We start from the raw sequence: 20,730 nt of genomic DNA, 5'->3' as shown, positions 1-20,730 counted from the left end.
TACTACTTCAACTCATTCTTCTGGACAAGTGAATAGCATACGAGCCTTTTGCGTAGTGCAAGTTTGGCTGTTGCTATACTTATAAATGCTTACGCAGGCAGGCCTTGACCCTATCCAACTAGGCTTCGGAATTCGATAAATCAGCGTTCGGCTAGCTTCCTTTGGCGCGCCGTTTTCCTTTTAGGCCCAGCCCCTGTTCCCTGGCCCTCGTGTTTGCGCAACCAGTCTGCAGCGTTGGGAGTCCAATTCACTAGCCCCTTGGTTCGTATTTTTCCCCGTTTGGATGCCGCGTGTCAAACGTATCTTACACATTGGGCGTAGTAACACGAGGGGTCTCTGTACTTACTGACGTTGCTATTTCCAGTTCATACCACCCCTTTCAGCCCTGTCACGGCACCTGTCATATATCGACCTCTACCCCAGCGCGCATCCACTCTTCTTTTCTACTAAATATTCAGCCTTGCAATAGACGCGCCTGCGCCACAATATCAGTCTCACAAACAGCCACCTTGCCGTGTCGCCAACCGCAGCCATGACTACCTCCATGACTACCTCAACGCCAACCACAACCTACCCCTATTCATACACCACATTTACCAATGCGTCACCGGACCCCTTCACGACGCCAACGGCCATACCTTCCATGTTCCCATGGGGCGGTCTCCCATCCAGCGCATGCCCCGCTCCATCCAACGCCCCCTCGTCTGACCCTGACGTGCCCTATGTCCGCCCCGACGGCAAACTCGGCAGCTGCGTAATCAGCAACGTGGAATCCGTCAACGACCACTCCTTCTGGGACATGTACGACTGCTGCAAGACGGGAAAAATGACCGCAACCGGCGCTACCTTGCCCTGCACTTCCATTTGCTATGCAAACGAGCAGCGCAGTTTCCTCGAGATTGGCGAGTGTCTGAGTAAGAGGAATAAGATTGTTGTATGCAGTCCGCCCGAGGATCAGAGGGGCGAGCCCAAGAGTTCCGGTTCCGGTTCGAGCTTGAGCTCTAGCAGTGCGAGCGCTACTAAAGCGGATACTACGATCGTCAGCGCGAGGCCTACGGCGACGGCGGCCCAGGGCGCGGCGAATACGGTTGCAGGTGGGCAGGGCGCGGCGTCCAAGGCTGGGTTTGTGGTCTTTGGCCTCATAGCATTGTCGTCTGCTGCGGGCATGCTGTTGTAGTCGTGGTGATTGATTGATTGAGTGGTGAATTTTCTAGTAGATTGTTCAATGTATATAATATCAGTTCCGTAGGGATCAGTCTTGGGGGGGGGGTTCAAATTCCTTCTTTGTCTAGCTCCTTGGATTAATTTTGGATAAATATATGAGAAATTAAAGGCATCTCGACAATTGTTCTTTGCTTCACCTCCATCTCTTCACTTCATACACGTGAATACAGTGCTAGGACGGAAAAGCCATCCTCATCATCTAACGTACATGTCCATCTGTCGCCAGTCTGTGGCCTCACCCCTGTCATCTTTTGGCAACGCGGGAAAACACAGCGTTTCAACTCCGTTAATCTCAGTAATCTCGACACATGGACGCTTCGCTTTCAAGCATTTGTCACAAACCCACATCGCCCCGCTCCACTCGGATTTGTTTTTCCCTCTACCTACTACGTAGGTCAAAATACATGAGTCTTCCTCTTCAGGATAGCTCTGCCACCGTTTCACTTTGGCCATATCATCCGAGCAGAACTTATAGAACTGGAAAAGGAGGGCCGATGCAATATATTCATCCATCTCGGATTATTTCATCCACCTGCCCTCTATGCGCACCGAAGCATTCGATATGTACCGGGCCTCCTTGGAGGCCATTTGACTGATATCCATGGATTCTTTTGTCACCTCTAGTGGTACTGCGCATCAAGATGGCCCGACGGGAGGCGATTGGTCTGGCGGGATGGCTCCCTCGCTTTCTGCACTACTGCTAGGCGCCGATGGAAAAGGCGTTAGACTATGTGGCCGTGGCCGTAGGTGGGAAAAGTGGGTGCGCAGCTGGCTCTGGGTACCTTCATCTAGGCGTTGCTTGCCAAGTCGTGCGCCAGGCGGAGACGTTGCCGACATGGGGTTCTGCGTGGGGTTGAACGACAAGCTGCTGTCTGCACTAACGGATGAAGATCGTCTGGATAGCAAAGAACCGAAGTCAATCTCACTGCTAGCCAAGTATCGTTCCAAGGGGCTTACAGAGCTACTCTCCTGAGGTTTCTGTAATCCCTCTTGGGATCCGGATCGTCTAGTACGATTGTTCTCATCGAATGTATCCTCACATGCTATCGTGCTCCTTCCATAACCCTCTTGGGCTCGTGACTCTGTGGTATTCTTTGTCGAGAACGGATTATACTGGCTTCTCTGGTTTGAAGAGGAACCTTGTGACCTACTGGAGGTGGTATCCTGTTGCGCGCGAACTGGGATAAGACTACGCCGTGGTATCGTCGGCGGCGGTATTGATGCGGTATCGCGGTTGGAGCGTCCAGATTGCTGGACTCGACGAATGAAGTCCGAGGCACCTCCTGATGGGGAGGAAAGGCGTTCAAGGTATGGAGAAAGAGGGAATGCCGTAGTTGACTGAGGCGTGCGCGGAAGCACGCTTGGCGAGGATGGCAGAACTGACTGTCGAAGAGTGCTAGACTCTCCCATCGTGGCCCGACGAGAAACTGGAGATCCAGCCCGATCGCCTTGACTAGCAGCGACTATCTGAAAGCTGTCTTGCTGAGAGACAATGGTCTGCCTACGATCAAGCGTAAATGATCGGCCACGCTTGGGGGTGTTAAGCAACGCGGCGAGAGCTGGACATTTCGGAGAACATGGCGACGGCGACGACTCGCTACTAACACGCGTTAAACGGCGTTGCGAGCCCATTCATCTTTTAGGAGTAACTTCCTCTCGATTTCTGGGCGAAACGTGCCCAAGGGGAATTGATGGCGCTCTTTCGTCCCGCTCCTGCCTGACATCGTCCAAGTATTGAGACACAGTGGCGAACAATTGCTTCGCCAGAGTATCGTCTTCATCAGATATTGGGTCCAAAATACGTTCATACATGTCCACTTCTTTAGACTGCAGATAGTTATTCGTACGTTTCTCGAGTTCTTTGTCTTCCCCCTCGGTCGCTTTCAAGCTGTCTAAGGCAACCTGTGTAGTTTTTCTAGAGGCTCAAAGCTCTCCTCGAATCGTTGAGTGACGATTTCCAACTCCTCCTTGAGCTTCTCTAGATCTTTGCGGAAAATGTTGAGCTCCTCACAGGGGAGGATTCGGTCGTCTTAACCCATGATTGAGGTGGATGGCTATGATGAATGGTTGTGGTGACGGAGCGAGACTGGCTTTTTTTATTATATACGCACAGACTGTGCGTTTGTTGCTTCTCACTGCTCACTGCCTGCTAGGAAAAGGGCCGATGGGACCAACGATGCGGAAACTAGTGGAATTGAAAGCCGGCGAAGGCAATTATCAATGATCTACTGATGATATGGATATGCGATCGAAAATTTTGGGTTTAGGACATTTTGGTTTCCATTCCCGTACATTTAGGATGTAGAGGAATATCCAAGGATGGTATTGGTACCTAAACGCATCCTATGCGGCTCAAGGTCGATGAGACACCACTGTATATGTAAGTTTCATGGCCTCTCCGCTGCACGATATACGAAGGAAAGCGCCTTTAGTCTTGTCCAGCAATCTGAAGGCATTAAAGAATATCTTGGTCTCGTGTGGCCCGAAGAAGAGATAGGGTCAGAGTTACAAACGCTCTCGGCCCTACACAATGCTCACCAAGAAACCATCTTCCTTGGTAGATGTAGAAGAACTACTCTTAGTCTTGCGTACCACGAATGAAGGACACGAGGCACCACTATTGTCCTTAATCTTCTAACAAAACGGGTAGTACCACTGGCTCTTTGTGGGCGTGCATCGAGTGAGGGGTACAGCTAGCATTGTGATATGTGGTGAGGACATTACTGAGACGTCTGATGAAGGTATCGTCGGAAACGGGGCTGGCGTTGCACGACCGGATGAAAGCACTGAAAAGTTTCTGGCATCAGGGCCCGTTGAAGGGAGACCGAAGGCATTTGTTCCGGGGTTCCGGGATTCCACTGCCCGGAAGTGGTTCTTACGGCCCTATCGACTTGTGGATGTGTAGAAAGTGTCGTGACCGATCATCATGCGTCAAGAGCTTACCGAGTGTTCTTTCCGTTACTAGTCCTGACGTCAGAGCCAGACTGACGAAAAGTGTGTAGGGTGGGGCTCAAGCGGTGCCTGAGGCTCAGCACTCCGTTGGCGAATCTCATATCGAGTATGCGACCCGACAACTGGGAACTACCTTAGTAGAGTTTCCCTATGGGTTTTTGGCAAAGTATCGTAATGAGTCGACTATCACTGCTTTTGTATCATAGAATAGCCGATAAAGTCAAAATATGCAAAGTTTGCTATTTTGTTTTTGGTAGGATATTCATGGAAGAATGTCTACAAGACGGTAGGTAGTTTGCGGATTAACTGAGCACCAAAGTTCGTTGAAATTTTCCATTTAGTTATCCAACGAGGGACAGAAAAGACCTTGCTAAATAAATACACATCTTCGTGATCCACATCTGTGCCTACTAAAACAATCAGGAGACAGAACGCTCAGTGAACATGACAAGGCTCAGACAGTCCGTATACAGGTTACAAATCCTACATATTCACAAACAACACCCTAAAGCAATATGGGGAGCACTCTGAACCACGTAGCAAGATTGAATCTGCTATTACTGTATAGACACGAAGTAGATTTCCAAATACCTTACACTCCATTGAGCACACTCTGCACGCCAACAGTCCCCACATCGTCTCTCCTAGCAATGAAACCCTTCAATTCCTGCGCATCCTGTCCACCTGCAGCCCTCAAACGGTCCCTGAGTGCCTCTGGCCCAATGATAAACAACGTGCTAACATCTGTCAAAACATCCATAGCACCAGGCTCCAGCTCATCGCCCGTCGGCCATGCTCGCACCAATTCAACATACTGGTTCATATCCTTCGATACGCTTAGACCACCGACTTGTGAAATGGAAAACTTCAGCAAGTGCGCTAGGACGAGGGAGCGGAGACCACGCGCTAGCTCAGCAAGGAAGAGCGAGAGGTTTCGACCAGATAGGGCAGAGGTTGCCTGAGATGCAACACGTGTAAGGAACGCAGAAACTTCACGGCAAGCTTGGGTTTCGCTTGTTACCATAAGGTCCTCTTCCTTTGGTCGAAAATCAGTTTTCTTTTGTTGGGCAAGACATTTGCTCACCCAGTTCAGCGAGGCAGTTATTGTGAGATTGAGGATGTTGGAAAGCTTCGCCTCGAGCGTGGTCATTGTCAGATTAATAGACTTTTCAATCTCGCGACGGATGGTAAGGTTGGGTGTGCACAAAGGCAGGAGGATTGTAGTAGTTGTTTGTTGTAGGAGATGCAGCATTGTGGTAATAGTGTGCAGAGAGGGGAGGTGGGTGAGATCTGGTGGTGTCTTGGAGTTTTCCTGCGATGCGGCATGATCTTGTGCACTGCATTGACGTTAGTTGACATGCTAAATCACAATAGAGGCGATACTTACGCGTCCAGGGCCGTTTCCAAGTACATTTTGCCCATTTGCCGCAGAAGCAAGTTGAGCAGTATCTGCACATCCTTTGGTGTCTCATTGCCAGGCGACAACTCCAGCCCACGTCCGACACCTTCTGCTAGCCACTTGAGCATTCGTTTGGCTACTGGTAGTGACAGTCGGCCATCCTCGTCAGTGACCTCGATATCCTTCTTCTCTTGTTGGTCTTCTTTCAGCCCAGCGATACGAAGAAGAGTAGCTTTCTGGCTAGCTGGTAGCTCAGTGCTTTCCAGACGCTCCATGTACTTGTCGCGAGCGGATGCGGCCAGCTCTTTGCCTCGTTGCGCGAGCGAACCAAAGTATGAGGTAGGCATCTTGCTTCGCCGCGAGTGGTAGATGGTGAATTTGAGAAGCAATGAAGAGTACAGCTCCTCAAGGTTCTTCTTTTCTCGCTCAATGTACTTCTCACCGATAAAGTACGAGGAGAATAATTCCTCCAGTTGTTGGTCAAGCGTAGCCGCAACCGCCGACGTAGCAGGCTCAGGATGTTCTGTTAAACCGTGTGTCTTGAGATCTTCCACGAGCTGAGTAATGTAACTTCTTGAAGCCTGCAGCGAACGCAGGAAAGCAAGCGACGAAAGATCTCCAGCTTTGTCGAGCACCATTTCGAGCCTGGACTGGATAGACTGCTGAAATATGCGTTCCAGAAACTTGATGAGAACTTCTTCGTAGTACGGAAACGCCCGCTTGATGATAGCGGATTCTTCCTGAACGACAATCTTGACTTCGTCAACCAAAGACTGAAGCGTTGGTTCCACGCCAGGCGGTTCGGCATCAGGATCCTGGAGGCGATCCCATGTCTCCAAATCTGTACCAAGATCCTCACCGCTCAACTGCATACGATCGATGAAGAACGAATGCTGGTTGACATAAGTCCCAATGACGCTGGCACCGTCATTGAAGCCTTTGAGAGCAATGGCGCAGTCACGCATCCCAGGGTAGTTGGGACGTGCATAGCATTCTTGAAACTTGCTGAGAAGGTCCTGCTCCAAGTTCTCGAGAAATTTCTCAATGATCTCCTTGGTGTTATGTCTTGGCTGGTGTGTCGTCCTGCGCTTCATCCCATTCGGGACATCGCCATTGACTCGTTGACTGCCGTCTGGATCAAGGCGTGTGCTGATGCGCAGAAGCTGGCGCGCAATTTCAGCACATCGTACGATATCACCGTTCTTCCGCTGATCTTCTAGAATCATGAGTTCGCCTCGTTCGCTGACCTCTTGCCAGCACTCAATCAGGAATTTGGCATCAAGAGCCCTCTTCCGCTGGCGATCAAGCTCTTCGAGGCGCTCTCCTATGCGCATGGCAACGTTGCCGCCCGTATCTGATCCTCCATCGTCGTTTCCATTCAGCGAGTTGTCCAGCCTCTGAAATCTATCCATGGCCTGTTCCAGCCGCCTACCTAGGGACTCAACATTCTGGTTGTGTTGGAGTTCTGCCCGCCGGACGGCTCCAGAGAGGTCTGTCTCCTTCTCCTCAAGGTCCTCGGATAGACTGTTGAGGCTTCTCAGGGCATGTTCAAAGGTTCGGATAAGCGGCTTTGGGTCGAACGTCTGCTGCCCGCCAGCGCCTCCGGATCGTCGTGTCGCAGGTACAGCGGCCTGAGAAAGGTCTTCGATAAAATCCTTGACCAGAAAGTCTTTGCTCTGCGTGAGTCAGCACGGGAAAATCAAAAGAGCTGGGTGGCAGCTTACGGCGAACTTCTCTAGGGTGAATTGCGGTATGCGTATAGAGGTCCTCGAGGTCTGGTGGGTGAGTATAGAAGCGCCATCGGAGCTGACGCGTTGCATGATTATGAGCAAGGCACAGGCCGGAGTTCAAGGACGAGATATCATTCAAGTGGTATGTAAAGCAGATGTGTGTACGTTGCTACCCAGCGAGCCAATGCCGCCTGAAATGGGCTGGGGCTGAGGTTGTTGGTACTGTCGCAAAGCATCAAGCTGCACAAGGCTTCTACCAGATCATGTCTTGGGATGGTGCATGCGATAATCGTGAGAAAGCATTCCCGGTCCAGGGTGTATGTGCACCTGGTAGTAGTAGGGACGAGTGAAGTCGCGACTGTGGCTTGTCGCACCCCACGCCTCGGTCCCTGGCGCAATGCAGAAGCGCCCGCCGAATCAAACCACGGGCAACCCCATGCGCTATGATGACAATGCACCTTTCTACTGTTGTACACAAATGCCTAAATTAGAGCCGTGATTGTTGAACAGCCTCACATCACTTGCGAAAGCTTCCGCGTAATAGCGCCACTGCGCAGGGCGGAGCACGGCAACATGCGCGTACATACCTACGCCTTGGCTTACGCTCGGAAGAGACGGCGCCACACGTATGCACATGCACCAGCCTCACAGGGATATTTCATGTATCTTACATCTGCCCACCCTCCGACCATGGCCAGTTAACGCGAGCATTGACTCTTCTTTTCTATACTTATCAGCTTCTGTCCTGATTTCACGTGTGTAGCCATCGATAGTCCGGCTCGTCCTGTACCCCTTTGCTCAGCACGTCGTCTGCAATGGCTGCTATCACCGGTCTATCATCCAAACAGGAGTCGGCTTTCCGGCGCAAGGAGCTTTCTGCCCAGGAACGCGAGGAACTGCTCAAGCCTTTTCTTCCCACCGACATTTCCGATAGTGATACACAGGCGCAAAAGAAGAAGGCCCTCCGTGAGCGCCGTCGACGCGCATCCCAGCAACATCACCGCAAACCCCTCATCGGCCCGTTCAAAGCACTACTCCACCTCACCATCTACCATGTCGTCGCTCTGCTCTTCAGCATCTTCTTCCGCTTTCGACGCGCCTACCGGCTTGTACGGGGAAAAGTCATCTCGCTCCTGAAATATCATCATCGCACGCCAGAGTTCATAGCGCACGACGTAAAGGACCTGGAGAAGCTACCAAAGCACCTGAGTGTGATTGTAGAATACCAAGAGGACGACGGAAGTCAGGGAAACGCTGGCCTTGAAGGTCTCGTAAACGATGTCTGCGAGATAGCGGCTTGGGCAGCAAGTGCTGGAATTCCGTTTCTCAGTATCTACGAGCGAACTGGTAAGCTAGCAAAATCTACTAATACGTACAAAGAGGCTTTTGAAGTGCTAATAGCGAAACAGGCGTCCTCAAGAACTACCTACCCCAAACCCATGCCAGTATCTGGAACACGCTTGAAGCCTACTTTGGCCCACAACGCAAACCCACCCTCTCCCTCCGCGCACCACATCTGAGCTCATACTCACCACCCGACACTCCCCCTCAGTCGGCTGAGCCAAATGACCCAAGCCTCAAGCAAGAACGCCAGCACCTCACTGTACTCCTCTTGTCGGAACATGACGGCCGAGATACTATTGTCGATTTGACTCGCACCCTGGCCGAAATGGCGCAAAAGGGTGACGTGCGACAAGAGCAGATCAACATGGATTTGATCGATGCACAGCTAAACGACCACGTCTCCAGCGAGCCAGACCTGCTGATTCTGTTCAGTCCAACGGTTCAATTGAAGGGCTACCCGCCATGGCAGCTGAGGTTGACCGAGATCTTGTAAGTTAATTCGCTTATCGCTTTTGTGAGGCCCAGCACTAACAATTCCTCCCAGTCACTTGCCAGACAACAAGGGCGTCAACTATCAAGTCTTCCTCCGAGCCCTATACAATTTCGCTAAGGTCGAGATGCGCCTCGGAAGGTAGCGGGTGGATATGGTTTTGGAGTCTTTTCGTGCATAATAGAATACCCAATTTGATTATTTCCGCATTTGATCATGTCGTTTGCCATCTTGCACTCAAAAATAGACCACACAAGTCGTCAAAAGCAACATTCACAACTCATATCACACATCTTGTACAAAAGAACATATGTGGAGGTATCTCGAATCTGATGGATGGTAATCTACACCATGTCCTCATGCTCGCCGTCGTCTTTTTGTGTACGTCATAGCCATCGAGAGTAAATGCACCTAACACCTGTATTCGTTGTAGGTCGTCAAGTACATTGTCCGCCCCACTAAAGAACCCATGCAACCATAACCCAGTCGTTTACTTGAGAGGAATGAAACGGGAAGAGTGAGTAGCACCAATACCGGGCCTTCCGTGCTTGACTGGCCTGTATGAAATGGAGAACTCTGCGAGGTAGTGGCCGACCATCTCGGGCTTGATTTCGACCTGGTTGAACTCCTTTCCGGAGTAGACACCGATAACGCTGCCAATCATCTCGGGGACAACGATCATGTCACGGAGGTGGGTCTTGACGAGGTCGGGCTTCTCGTTGGGGCGGGCCTCCTCTGCGCCATGTTAGCCATCTTATCCTGCCCATCAAGCCGACTGTGCTCCTTACGCTTGGACTTCCTAAGCTTCTTGATGAGACCCATGGGCTTGCGCTTGAGACCGCGGTTGAACCTGCGGCGGGCGCGGGCGTGGACGAGGTCACGGAGCTCCTCAGAGCCGAGGTCGAGGAGCCTGCATCGCAATCAGAATACCGCTATCATTTATATTGATCCCCAGCGTAGGGGGGTATCGAGGGAATCCGAAACGTACTGGTCAAGGTCGACACCGCGGTAAGAGAACTTGCGGAACGCCCTCTTGGCCTTAAGGGCTGTTCATCTCGTTAGCCATGCTGTGCCATCAATATGCCCATCTGTCGCTGCGGATGCGGGGGAGAGGCTGGGGAATGGGACAGGAATGCGTACCAGCTGCGGCCTCGGGATCGTAGTCAGCGTCAGCCATGTTTGCGGTTGTCGAAGTAGCTGATGGGGGGAACTTCGTTAGGTCGTGGGTTGTCGGTCGTTCAATTATCGATGGGCAAAGGGAATTTCGAGGTGTTGCCTGCCTCGCTTAAGCGAGCCGTTAGCGTGCCACTACGTCCATGCGCAGCTGGACCAACACCAACATCACTATGTTCACACTTGCAACGAATAGTAAACCTTGACTAACTTGTCGCATGATTTTGCAATGCAGGATTGTGTGCTGATGATGCAAAACCTTGATCTCCAAAAGGTGGGTTACAACCAGCGCTGCAGCTTTCATTGAAGACAAAACCTTTGAACTGGTCAAAAGTGACTGCTCGAGATCACTATAACAGTCAGGTCATTGTCTTCATGCACTATGATGCTCATATGCTGATCTATTTGTAGATTTGAAACCCTGACTATTAAACATTTACACCTTTTGCTCTCGCTCTCAACAAGTATACATCAGTGTAAGATGCACAGACACATAGTCACATTGAAGAAAGTCACAACGTCGATGTAATTGAGGGTGCATGGCTTCATTGTGGGTATCTCAGCAGGCATCTATGAAAGCATTGCCGCACAGTCTTTCTCCATATCCCATCCATCGCGCGCTCGACACGCCCCAAATGCTCGGACTCGTTGCGCATGATTCTCGTGATTTTTGAGAAATTGGCCAGATCATACATCGTAAACAGAGATGGATTGGCGATACGTTTAGTCGAAGAGACCGAAACCCATGTCCTCGTCGGACTCCTCCTTCTCCTCCTCCTTGGCGGCGGGAGCCTCCTCGGCGGCAGCGGCACCGCCAGCGGCGGCACCACCAGTGGCGGCAGCAGCACCACCACCGGAGCCACCAGAGGGAACGGAAGCGAGCTTCTCGGATCCAGAGGCGATGAGCTCGTTGATGTCCTTGCCCTCAAGCTCGGAGATCAGCTTGTTGAGGCGCTCGTCATCAGCCTCGATACCAACGGCGTTGAGGACGGACTAAATTTCATTAGAATTCCTGTTGAAAAAAACCCCTTTCATAAACCATCATACCTTGACATCTTCGGCGGAAGGCGAGGTGTTACCACCAAGGCCGAGGAGGAGGTATGCAGCGAGGTGCTTCATTGTGATGGTAGATTGGTGGTTTCGGTGGAAAGGAACAGGAGTTCAATCGATTTAACCTGCGCCTGTCAGTATTGTGTCGCTGGGCGCAAACAACAGTAAGTACGCACCGCTTGTGGCCGGAGACTGAATCTACAAGTTCTCGCTGTGGTTGTCGAAAAGAAAAAGTTTCTGGTCATAGAATATTGACTCAAGGTGGGATCTCGCTACCCAAGCCATTCCGCTGTCGGACTAGCGCGAGATGGCCGTATCGTCACGTGAAGGCTGACTAGGCGCAAAGTCAAGGTATAAAACAGGCCCGTCTGCGCCGTCGCTGTCCGCTCATTCTCTGGCCGTCCATTCTAATCCACCGGTCCCGTGCGCCTTGCCTTCTCTCTGCGCGCGCGACCACCCTCCGCCGACTATCAATACCGGCGATTTTTACTAGGAAAGCATGTACAACTTGCCCTCCAATCGAATCGACGAGCGGTAACACTGAGTCAAACGCTTATCAGTTGCCTACCATGAGCGTGAGCTGCAGCAGACTGCCCGCAACATCTCCCGTGTGCTAACCGTGTCTTCCAGTCACTCAAAGACATCATGTCGATAATCGACCCGAGCGCAAGGTCCGCAGCAACAGCATCAAAGCAAGGTCCGCTTGGCAGTGCCCCTAAACCAGCGCCGCGACCGGTTGGAGGGGCGAACGGCGCGTCTCAAGCACCGCAGTTGAAGCGAAAGGCATCGGGTCCTGTTGAGAATGGACAGACAAAGGTGCAGAGAAAAGAGGCGGTTGGCGGAATAGCACAGGCAAATGGCGCGGTTCGTGCCACGTCGTCACCTGCCACGTCAAGACCTTCTTCGTCTACGCCTACCACCTCCGTCCCTTACCGCGGAACCGCTGCGCCCTCGTCTTCGAAAACAGCAAACCCACCTGCCCGAAAGCCTCTCCAGTCATCAAACACACCCGCTACTACAACCAAGGCCCCGGCGCCTGCTCCCAAACCTGCTCCGGTAGCCACCGGCCCCGCACCCGCCTCGAATGCCGCACCCAAGAAAGGTTATCTGGCCATGCTCCAGAAGGCCAAAGAGAAGGATGCCAGCAAACCCGTAGCGCCACCGATCAAACATGAGCCTACAAAAATCTTGACGCGGAAGGAGCGGCTGGCGCTCAAGGCAGAAGCAGGAGTAAAAGGCAAGAAACCTGTCGCCGGACTGCCGTCGAAGCCTGCAGATCCCAAGGCGGATCCCTCCAAAGAGAAGAAGAAGGTCGAAGTAGGTTATCAAGGCACTGCACGGCCGGCTCGGAAGCCTGTTGAAGTTGGCTACAAAGGCACCGCTCGTCCCTCCAGTGCACCTGTAACGTCGAGTCGCAACGGCACACCGGCTGCAAAACCAAAACCCAACCCAACCAAGGGCCGCTATGACGGATATGCAGACTGGGATGACCTTGACGACATGGACGACGATGAAGAAGACTATGAATCCGACGGCTCTTCGGCCATGGAGGGAGGCATATGGGATGTCGAAGAGGAAGAACAGTTGGCACTCAAGGCTGCCAAGAAGGAAGATGCTGAAGCTTTGGCAGAAGAGAACAGGCTCAAGAAGGAGAAAGAGGAGCGAAAGAAGAGGCTGGCAGCAATGGCAGCCAAAGCAAAAAGAAAATATTAAGGATCTTCGGCGTTACGGTTCACGATTCCACGGCATGGGGGCGTTTTACCTGCATTGTTGCGATTGCATAGCCATGGAGCGGATCTCTTTTACCATGGCGCATTCACGATTGTTACATACCCCGAACAACGATCCTGTCTTCATAGTACGTGGCTCAGATGAAGAGACTACACATAGTTTATATTTGCAAGCGATAACAGTTGGTAATACAACCTGCAGTTTCGGTTCGATATCTCATCTCATCTGCAAGTGCTTTTAGTGCTTATGAATGGTCTTCGAATGGTCGTTTCTCCTTGGTTTACAGCTCCCACATTATGACGCATCAATGTCAACGGGTTCAAATGCCTCCGCGGTCAATCACATCCACGCGATTGTCCTTGGAAGCAGAATTCTTGTGCCAGCACAGGCACAAACGACGCTTGTTCACAATTGACCATAGGGTAGTATCAAACAACGCATCATGGATTCTTGTCAAACACCTGGATTCATACTTCTAGCCTGTTCAAAGCTTTCAGCATCCGTAACACCAAGTTATTTTTCACCATAGCTGAAGAAATGACAACACTCTATCAGCGACTAGCACATCCATTCCGGCGCCCCGTCCACTATTACACGATTGCAGAGCCCCCTCTTACGCCTGAACAGCTTCAGAGGCAACGGGAGAAGGAGAAGCAAAGAATACTGGACAGGATTGAAAATGATTTGGACGATGGGTGGGTCAGGCCAAGAGCTAGCAATTCTTCAGACAGCCTTCCCGTGATCATCGACAGAGGCCCATACAGGGGGTGTTTATATCCAAAAGATCAACTATATTTCAACAGTGTCATGCTAGTAGCGGATTCAGAACCGAGATATGCTGGCCCACCTGATGCAGAGTTGAGGCAAGAGACTCAGAGGACCCCAACTCAGCGTCCAAATGGCAGCAATCATAAGGGCCCCTCCGCACAACCCGTGCCTAGCGAATGGATGGCCACTTTGAGGAATGCAAAGGACCCCAAAGAATGGGAGGGACGAAATAGCATCAATCTCACACCAGCGCGTGCTAAGCCCTTAAGTAACATGCAACCGCCCCCAAGATCGCCATCGCCGCCTCGAGGACCGATCACACCCGGCACACAAGAGTGGGACAGGTTCATGGACTTCCCATTAGATAATCCCTACCACATATATCATAACGATGACCGTAAGCAGTCTCATGAGGATCTTGCCGTTTCGAATGCCCCGATCTTATCAAAACCAACAGCTGTGACCGAACCACAGGCCCCTTTGCGATCCCATAACATCCATGCTCGTTCAGAAGCTCAATTGGGATATCCTGTACTGCCGATCCCGACAAGCATCTCAATAAAACCGCTTGATATCCCATCGATCCAATCTGGACCGACGCAATCACTGACATGGAAATCAGCATTGAAGAGTATTCTGTTCCACGAGGGAGTCGACCCTGCGACGAAAGCTTCGGTTAGGGAAAAGGCGCAGTGTAGCTCTATCATTGGAGGACTAGAACACCAAGAAACGCCTCTCTTTACCCCTACAGACGTCAGCCTGGTGCCAAATTTCAGCTACCCGATCGCTGCAAGTGCATTTTACGACCGCATTGATGCGGCACAGACACCTCGGGCACGATCACCTCAAGAGAAAGAGCAGCGATACGAGGAGCTGTTGCCAAATAGTGTTTGCTCTGAGCACCATAGTCATGCAAGCTCAAATGAGACACTCTATCGTGACCCATCGCCTTTGAACTGGCCCTTGCGAGGAGGGCAGGGCAGAGAACATGTTGCATTGACGAATGGTGTCCCGCCAGGGTACTACTCATCGTCAAGCTCTAGTAGCTCTAGCGACACTACCCCCGACCCTCGCCCGAGCTCTCCGTTTCCTCCCAATCTAGTACCAGAAAAGGTATCTGTGTTGCTCTGCTCCCTCCTCACATCGCCAGAACTCACGCTGCACCGTCAGATAGTCCATGAGACAGCGCCTGTAGGTACTTCGTCTCAATCTGGCCTCGAGACACATGCACGGCTCATCAAGAAACTCACCGCCACCGTCTATGGGCTTCAAGACTGCATCGCCGGACTAGAGGACAATCTCGTACCGCAACTCAGCATATATCTCCAACAAAAAGACCGCGAGATCGATGATCTGGATGTCGAAATATCGCGGCTCAGAAATGAAATCACTGAGCTGAGGCGAACCGTAGATTTCGGTACCGGAATTCTAAGCCAATGCCGAAATTGCGAATGGGAGGTCTGGCACACATTGCTTGACATTCAACGAAAGCGCGAAGAAAGGCGTAGTTCTCTCTCACGTGTCTTCTCTAGAACAAGATCGGGTACGGTGCAGTATGCTGTGGCCAACCTTAATGCGCCGCAACCCAGTGTAGCTCATGCTGTGTCTTCCAGAAGTGCGAACATGGGTGTTCTCAAGAAAAAGGAAATCAATGCCCTTCTACTTACGGCAAAGCAGAATGTTGAAATGATTGACCAGGACATGAAAGAAATGGCGAGGATGGTGCAAGCGTATCCAACGAGGAATGGGGACGCTGAAAAAGAGGAGGAGTAAATAAGAGGGCGTGAGTAGGATTTTTGATGGGCTGGTGACTCCGGATAGACTAGTGATTTGTTTGATTGTACTCCAGCTACCTGATTATTCTCCTTGTAGCAAGCTCGCAGCTGCTTAGACAGCGAAGAGAGATGCAGCTGCCATTCCGGGTCACACTTTGACGACTACCGAAAAGCTAAATGTGTTGCGGAAAGGCGTAGATGTTCATATTGCATCTGTTGGTGCATCACTCGAAAACAAAGTTGACCGGCGAGACGCAACCTTCTCTGTTACCATCATGATCAAGAATACTCATCATCTAAATTTGAAATTTAAACAAGGCAGCATACTGCTATGCGGACAACATTTAGTTACCAAAGCTGAAACACAGTCCCAACCGGCCTACGAAGGGCTGATGCGTTGTTGATATATGCAGAACAACAGCGCCGCTTACTCGACACTTCCACAGTGAAAGACCCTTAAAGCTTGGCGCCAGACAGCCGCACAACGAAGGCGACATAAACAGTTTTCTCTCCCCTCTCTTATTGCACCCACCACCCAAAATACACCACGCTGTCTCAGTATGGTAAAATAACATCGAATCGGATCACTTATCACGTCCTACGAGATAAGAAACTCCTCTGATACTGAGGACGAGATTCATGATAGCGATCATGAGGCCAGCATCAAGCTTGCACAGGCTGCTCAACAGTAGTGATCAAAGGACCGAGAAGACATTTTGAAAAAGATGAAGAAACTGGATACCCGGGTCAGAGAGCACAAGCTCGTCTAGCAAATAATCGACAAGGCAATGGCTGAGAGAAGACGAGAAACCAAAGGCAAGTAACGCCCATAAAAAGCATGAGTCCCGCTGACATCTCCACAGATGCCACAGATATTACTATTGCTGAGCTCAAAGCAGAGAGTGACCTTCTAAGCGACAATCAAGCGAGGCTGGAGGCCGTCATCGATGACCTCGAAGATCAAGTGGGCACTTGGGAGGAGAATCATATTGATTGCCAAGAACAAGCAGACCGGATTACGCGTCTCGAATAGAAGCTGGGCAAATGGGAAGGTCACTACGACTGCGACAGTATTATCGCCTGTTTGAGGCGCCAGTTAGACGAGCATGAAAAACGATCAGAAACACTAGAAAGTGTCGAAAAGCAGCTCGAAGACTATCAAAACTGTGGACAAACAATCAAACGGCTCCAGCAAGAGTCGGTGAGATTGGAGACGGAATTTCGTACAAGTGCTGCGACGATCAAAGAACTTGAGAAAAAGCGTGATACAGGCAAAACATAGCAGGAGAAGTATGAGGTTCAACAAACCACAATAACTGCTCTGCGGGAGTTGTCTGAAATCCTTCAGATAAGGATCGGAAGACTGAAGGAGGATTACAAGGTGTGGAAAACAGAAAACGATGTGCTGCAAAAGCAGTGTACGGTTCATGAGACGACCATTGAGACGCTCCGACAGAGACACTTACGTGATATGAATGATCTAAGGGCCCAACTTGCGGAACCTAATCTACACCGTAGATGCGGATAAAACGTTGCTTCGCTAGAAAAACGACTCAAGCTTCAACGAAGTGCTATGGAGCAAGAGGCGTCACCGGACCAACCCTCAGTCGCCACGTCGGGTGAACCTGTCATAGCTGAGAACATGGCGTTGAAGAACGTTATCAAGCAGGTCGATAGAGACGTAGTATCCTTGTGCAAAAACTTGCGCAACGTCATGGTCTCTTTCAAAAGGCCCGGAGAAATCAAGGAGAAGTACCTCCAGTTGGGGCGCGTGGTATCGAATTGGCGACACGGCGACATCATGAAGTAGACCGAAAGCAACGATTCGCCGGCACCACTTCAAAACTTGGCCAAGGAAGCTCTAATCAGCTACGACATCATTTCTACATACCATACGCGAATGATAGACATACTCAAAACAGAGACGGAGAAGGTAAAGGTGCATGAACAGGCCATGCAGAGCCTACAGAAAAAGTCATGACATGTTTAGGCAGAACTTCTTGACGCTGCTTGGGAAGGCCGAGGATGAGAAAGAGCGTGCAAGAAGGCGAGAGTCTGAACTTTGGGAGATGATCGAGCTGAGGAATAGCATGATTCAGCTGAGGGAAGAGATCATTATTCGCCTTATCGAATATCTCTCTCGTGCTCCCTGATACGGGAATTGCAATACCACTAGGTGTTTGATGATAAGTTCGCACTGAGCGACTACCTGTGTACAATAGCAAATAAGCTTTCTTCTTCATGGTCTAGCCCTCAGTCTGAAATTACCTCAAACATTGCAGTAAAAAAAAAGTGATGAGTGACTTACTGTTTGACCCCCATGAAGCTAGCGCTAAAAAAGGGGGGAGGGCTAGTATGTACTCCATGTTTATACACATTTCAGTACCCTTGCCCACTTTTTTACCTCCATACCAACAAAATCAAAACTATCATTGCGACAAGATGCCTACAGACGTACAATTGCTTAAAGCCAAAGCATATTTTTCTTCACGCAATCTGCATCGAGCGATACAGACGTAGTACAGGTATTGGATGGACTTTCGGTTCCCAATAGAGAGAGAGATATATATACTATCTCCCATTACCCAAAACAACTCTTAATTTGGTTTTTCTTTCTCTTCCTCTTTCACACAGATCAAATAAAATCTCGCTGCTCTTATCAAGAGTTACAGCACCATCGCTTCGCCAATCAGATACAGCCATTCTAAAAATGCTAATCGTATGTACAACTAAACGGCTATGATCACGTGCCTCACCTCTACACAAATCACTCAACACAACACTCAATTGATACAACAAGACCCACTTAAAGGCCTACGTGTATACGTACATGCTAGTCATACCCCCTCCCGCCAAGCCACTAGCCACATGCAGAAAACCGTAACAATCAAGTAAGTTTTCGTATAGTTAACTATACATTTTTTATCTAATGTTACACTTTCTATTGGGAACAGGGGGTATTTTCTATATGCACCTTATCTTTCCCTTTCCCCTCCCTATCCCAGAATAACAAGAAAAAGGAGAGAGGCCATGGTATTTGCAAAGTTTCTTTTTGGGTAGCTATGTGACTTGAAAATAGAGTAGAGAAAGAGAGACAGAAAATCTCGTCTCATATTTACTCCTTCTTTGCATTAACAGCATCGGCAGGCTTGTCAGCCTTGCCGGTAGGCTCATCCATTTTCCTTGCACGGTCATCTTGCTCGGCGCGCTCAGCACTTCCGCCCAAGCTCTCGCCGGTGCTAGCTTCGGCTTCTTTGCTTTCTTCAGTGGCCTTGGCTTCCTTTGCCTCATCGGCATCCCTTGCGGGCTTTTCGGCCTCGTCAATGTCGTCGTGGTCCTTGGGCGAGGCAGCGGCCTTGTTCTCGACCGTCTCTGTCTGCTCATTCTCTTCGTTGATGAGTTCCTGCTGCTCCTTGAGGACTTCGAGACGCTGCTTGTTGGTGGCGGCGCCTTCAGCGTTCCGGACCTCGAGGTCCACCTCGTGGTAGAGTTCCTCGGGGATGCTGGAAAGAACAGCCTCCAGAGCATCAATCTGGGATGTCATTTCTGCGTCCTTGCCCTGTGCGTATGCAAAGGCATTGGAAAGCACCAAGAGGGTTGAAGGGACACCATGCTTAAGACGGAGATCAAGCCAGCTTGTCAGGTCATCCCGTAGCCTGCCAGGAGAAACGCCGTACGTTCGGATACCGCGGCTTGCACACGCAGTCTGAAGCTCGGGAACCGAAAGAGTCTCGACGCCTTCATAGGCAATGGCCCTGTCGTCACGCTTGATCTGGCGCATACGAACCCTGATTTGGTAGCGCAGGAAGTTGTCGGTACCAAAGGAAGTGATGTTCATGTAGCGGCAGATGGAGACGAGCTGCGGACGAGACAAGTTGTCAAGAGTCAAGTCATCCTTGAAAATCTTGCAGACCTTGATGATTTCCTCTGGTGTTGGCTTCTCGCCGGTTGTGCGCACCTTTCGGAAGAATTCACCAAACTCGGCTGTCTGGGCATTTTCGGGAGAGACTGGCAGACCGGTTTCCTTTAGAGTCTGGCGAAGGAAGTCGCTAACGTCCTTGCGGGTTGCTCGGAGGGTTTGGGCCTTGGTATCCTTGGCTGATTGGCCCTCGTATGTGCTGGGAAGCATGTTGGGGAAGAGCTTGAGCGCTACGGGAAGAAGCAACTCCGCGAACGGCACGATGACGAAAGGCAGGAAGGGAACCAAACGGGCGAGATCCTGGACTGTACGTTGCAGCTAGGTCAAGTTAGCATTGTGCATTTGGATTGGCTTGAGCAGCAAAAGAAAACACACCTGTCGACGCTCTCGTCTAGTGAGCTCGTAACCAGCAGCCATCTTCAAGGCAAGCTTGGAACTAATCTTGATCTCGAAACCAAGCAGTTTGGTACCGTCCCAGTAATGTACCAGCTCCTTCTTGACTTTTTGCCAGACGGTAAGCTTCTTCTTCTCCTCGTCCTTCTTCAGCATGACCTTCTTCTCCTCCTTAGTTTCGGCTGCTGCCTTGTCTGCGCCCAACTCCCTGATCGTCTGGACATCTTGTGCGGATGTCTTGGCGTGTGCGGTTGGGCCAGACTTGGGGATGAGGGTGTCTTTTTCGAGCTGGGGTTTGGCTTGCTGGGGAGCCTTGTCCTGGTCCTGCCTGGAGAGTGGTTGGCTTGCTTTTTTGGGGTCGAAGCCAGGGGGTGGGTAGTTCTGTGCAGTGTTGGATGACGTCGACTCGGTCTGTAGGGCTCGAAGCGGGATGAGGATGCGAATTGCAGGCGAGGAGCGCAGCATGGGGCGATGTGTGCGGGTGGTGGTCCTGATGCCTGCTCTGAAGACTGCGGGCGCTGCCCGGGAGGCTGTTCTGCTAACGTACATTGCGCCGGGACTGGCAGCAAAATAAAAAGGGAGCGATGTGGATATTGTACAGCGATTAAAGTATGTACGATTGGGAGAGAAGCAGCATATAAAAGATGGAAAGGAGATGTGGGAAACTGACGTGTGATGGGGAAAGTGGACTGGATTATGCAGTTGAGAAAATGGGCCTGCTCTGACGTTGCCGTCTTTCGGAGTTAGGCCTAGGGAGTTTTCAGGGACCGGCGCACCAGGGC

The 20,730-nt window shown here is 50.9% G+C and overlaps 10 protein-coding genes across 10 annotated transcripts; 4 read left to right on the top strand and 6 right to left on the bottom strand.

The window, feature by feature from the left end:
• The first annotated feature begins 176 nt into the window (after positions 1 to 176).
• COCSADRAFT_182292 (uncharacterized protein) lies at positions 177 to 1,452 on the top strand. The gene is made up of 2 exons (XM_007703082.1): positions 177 to 261; positions 365 to 1,452. Exon 2 carries the CDS (start codon positions 533 to 535, stop codon positions 1,175 to 1,177), a length of 645 nt encoding a protein of 214 aa, XP_007701272.1. The 5' UTR covers positions 177 to 261; positions 365 to 532; the 3' UTR covers positions 1,178 to 1,452.
• Positions 1,453 to 1,749: 297 nt separating this feature from the next.
• COCSADRAFT_191253 (uncharacterized protein) lies at positions 1,750 to 2,856 on the bottom strand (the record flags this gene model as incomplete). Its single annotated transcript, XM_007703081.1, has 1 exon — positions 1,750 to 2,856. One exon carries the CDS (start codon positions 2,854 to 2,856, stop codon positions 1,861 to 1,863), a length of 996 nt encoding a protein of 331 aa, XP_007701271.1. The 3' UTR covers positions 1,750 to 1,860.
• Positions 2,857 to 4,529: 1,673 nt separating this feature from the next.
• On the bottom strand, positions 4,530 to 7,642 carry COCSADRAFT_191252 (uncharacterized protein). The gene is made up of 3 exons (XM_007703080.1): positions 7,300 to 7,642; positions 5,564 to 7,251; positions 4,530 to 5,513 (listed from the first exon to the last, which is right to left on the bottom strand). Exons 1-3 carry the CDS (start codon positions 7,393 to 7,395, stop codon positions 4,769 to 4,771), a joined length of 2,529 nt encoding a protein of 842 aa, XP_007701270.1. The 5' UTR covers positions 7,396 to 7,642; the 3' UTR covers positions 4,530 to 4,768.
• A 478-nt stretch (positions 7,643 to 8,120) lies between these two features.
• On the top strand, positions 8,121 to 9,284 carry COCSADRAFT_93512 (uncharacterized protein; the record flags this gene model as incomplete). The annotated part of the gene is made up of 3 exons (XM_007703079.1): positions 8,121 to 8,652; positions 8,715 to 9,138; positions 9,194 to 9,284. The coding sequence occupies 3 exons, from the start codon at positions 8,121 to 8,123 to the stop codon at positions 9,282 to 9,284; spliced, it is 1,047 nt and encodes a 348-aa protein (XP_007701269.1).
• A 345-nt stretch (positions 9,285 to 9,629) lies between these two features.
• Positions 9,630 to 10,316, bottom strand: COCSADRAFT_92628 (uncharacterized protein; the record flags this gene model as incomplete). The annotated part of the gene is made up of 4 exons (XM_007703078.1): positions 9,630 to 9,874; positions 9,928 to 10,049; positions 10,128 to 10,185; positions 10,280 to 10,316. 4 exons carry the CDS (start codon positions 10,314 to 10,316, stop codon positions 9,630 to 9,632), a joined length of 462 nt encoding a protein of 153 aa, XP_007701268.1.
• A 415-nt stretch (positions 10,317 to 10,731) lies between these two features.
• On the bottom strand, positions 10,732 to 11,584 carry COCSADRAFT_37870 (uncharacterized protein). Its single transcript, XM_007702830.1, has 3 exons — positions 11,539 to 11,584; positions 11,360 to 11,487; positions 10,732 to 11,305 (listed from the first exon to the last, which is right to left on the bottom strand). Exons 2-3 carry the CDS (start codon positions 11,429 to 11,431, stop codon positions 11,036 to 11,038), a joined length of 342 nt encoding a protein of 113 aa, XP_007701020.1. The 5' UTR covers positions 11,432 to 11,487; positions 11,539 to 11,584; the 3' UTR covers positions 10,732 to 11,035.
• A 308-nt stretch (positions 11,585 to 11,892) lies between these two features.
• COCSADRAFT_92713 (uncharacterized protein) lies at positions 11,893 to 13,075 on the top strand (the record flags this gene model as incomplete). Its single annotated transcript, XM_007703077.1, has 2 exons — positions 11,893 to 11,937; positions 11,993 to 13,075. Coding segments are annotated over 2 exons (1,128 nt in total), but the record flags the coding sequence as incomplete, so codon positions are not given.
• Positions 13,076 to 13,428: 353 nt separating this feature from the next.
• On the top strand, positions 13,429 to 16,048 carry COCSADRAFT_336268 (uncharacterized protein). The gene has a single exon (XM_007703076.1). The coding sequence runs from the start codon at positions 13,631 to 13,633 to the stop codon at positions 15,632 to 15,634; it is 2,004 nt and encodes a 667-aa protein (XP_007701266.1). The 5' UTR covers positions 13,429 to 13,630; the 3' UTR covers positions 15,635 to 16,048.
• Positions 16,049 to 16,715: 667 nt separating this feature from the next.
• On the bottom strand, positions 16,716 to 17,307 carry COCSADRAFT_336250 (uncharacterized protein). The gene has a single exon (XM_007703075.1). The coding sequence runs from the start codon at positions 17,063 to 17,065 to the stop codon at positions 16,763 to 16,765; it is 303 nt and encodes a 100-aa protein (XP_007701265.1). The 5' UTR covers positions 17,066 to 17,307; the 3' UTR covers positions 16,716 to 16,762.
• A 1,238-nt stretch (positions 17,308 to 18,545) lies between these two features.
• On the bottom strand, positions 18,546 to 20,721 carry COCSADRAFT_37866 (uncharacterized protein). The gene is made up of 2 exons (XM_007702829.1): positions 19,931 to 20,721; positions 18,546 to 19,873 (listed from the first exon to the last, which is right to left on the bottom strand). Exons 1-2 carry the CDS (start codon positions 20,495 to 20,497, stop codon positions 18,752 to 18,754), a joined length of 1,689 nt encoding a protein of 562 aa, XP_007701019.1. The 5' UTR covers positions 20,498 to 20,721; the 3' UTR covers positions 18,546 to 18,751.
• Positions 20,722 to 20,730: the final 9 nt, after the last annotated feature.

This window comes from Bipolaris sorokiniana (genome assembly GCF_000338995.1).
Source record: "Bipolaris sorokiniana ND90Pr unplaced genomic scaffold COCSAscaffold_9, whole genome shotgun sequence".
NCBI lineage: Eukaryota > Fungi > Ascomycota > Dothideomycetes > Pleosporales > Pleosporaceae > Bipolaris > Bipolaris sorokiniana.
The sequence above is the reverse complement of the archived record's forward strand: the minus strand, read 5'-3'. Positions and strand labels throughout refer to the sequence as shown.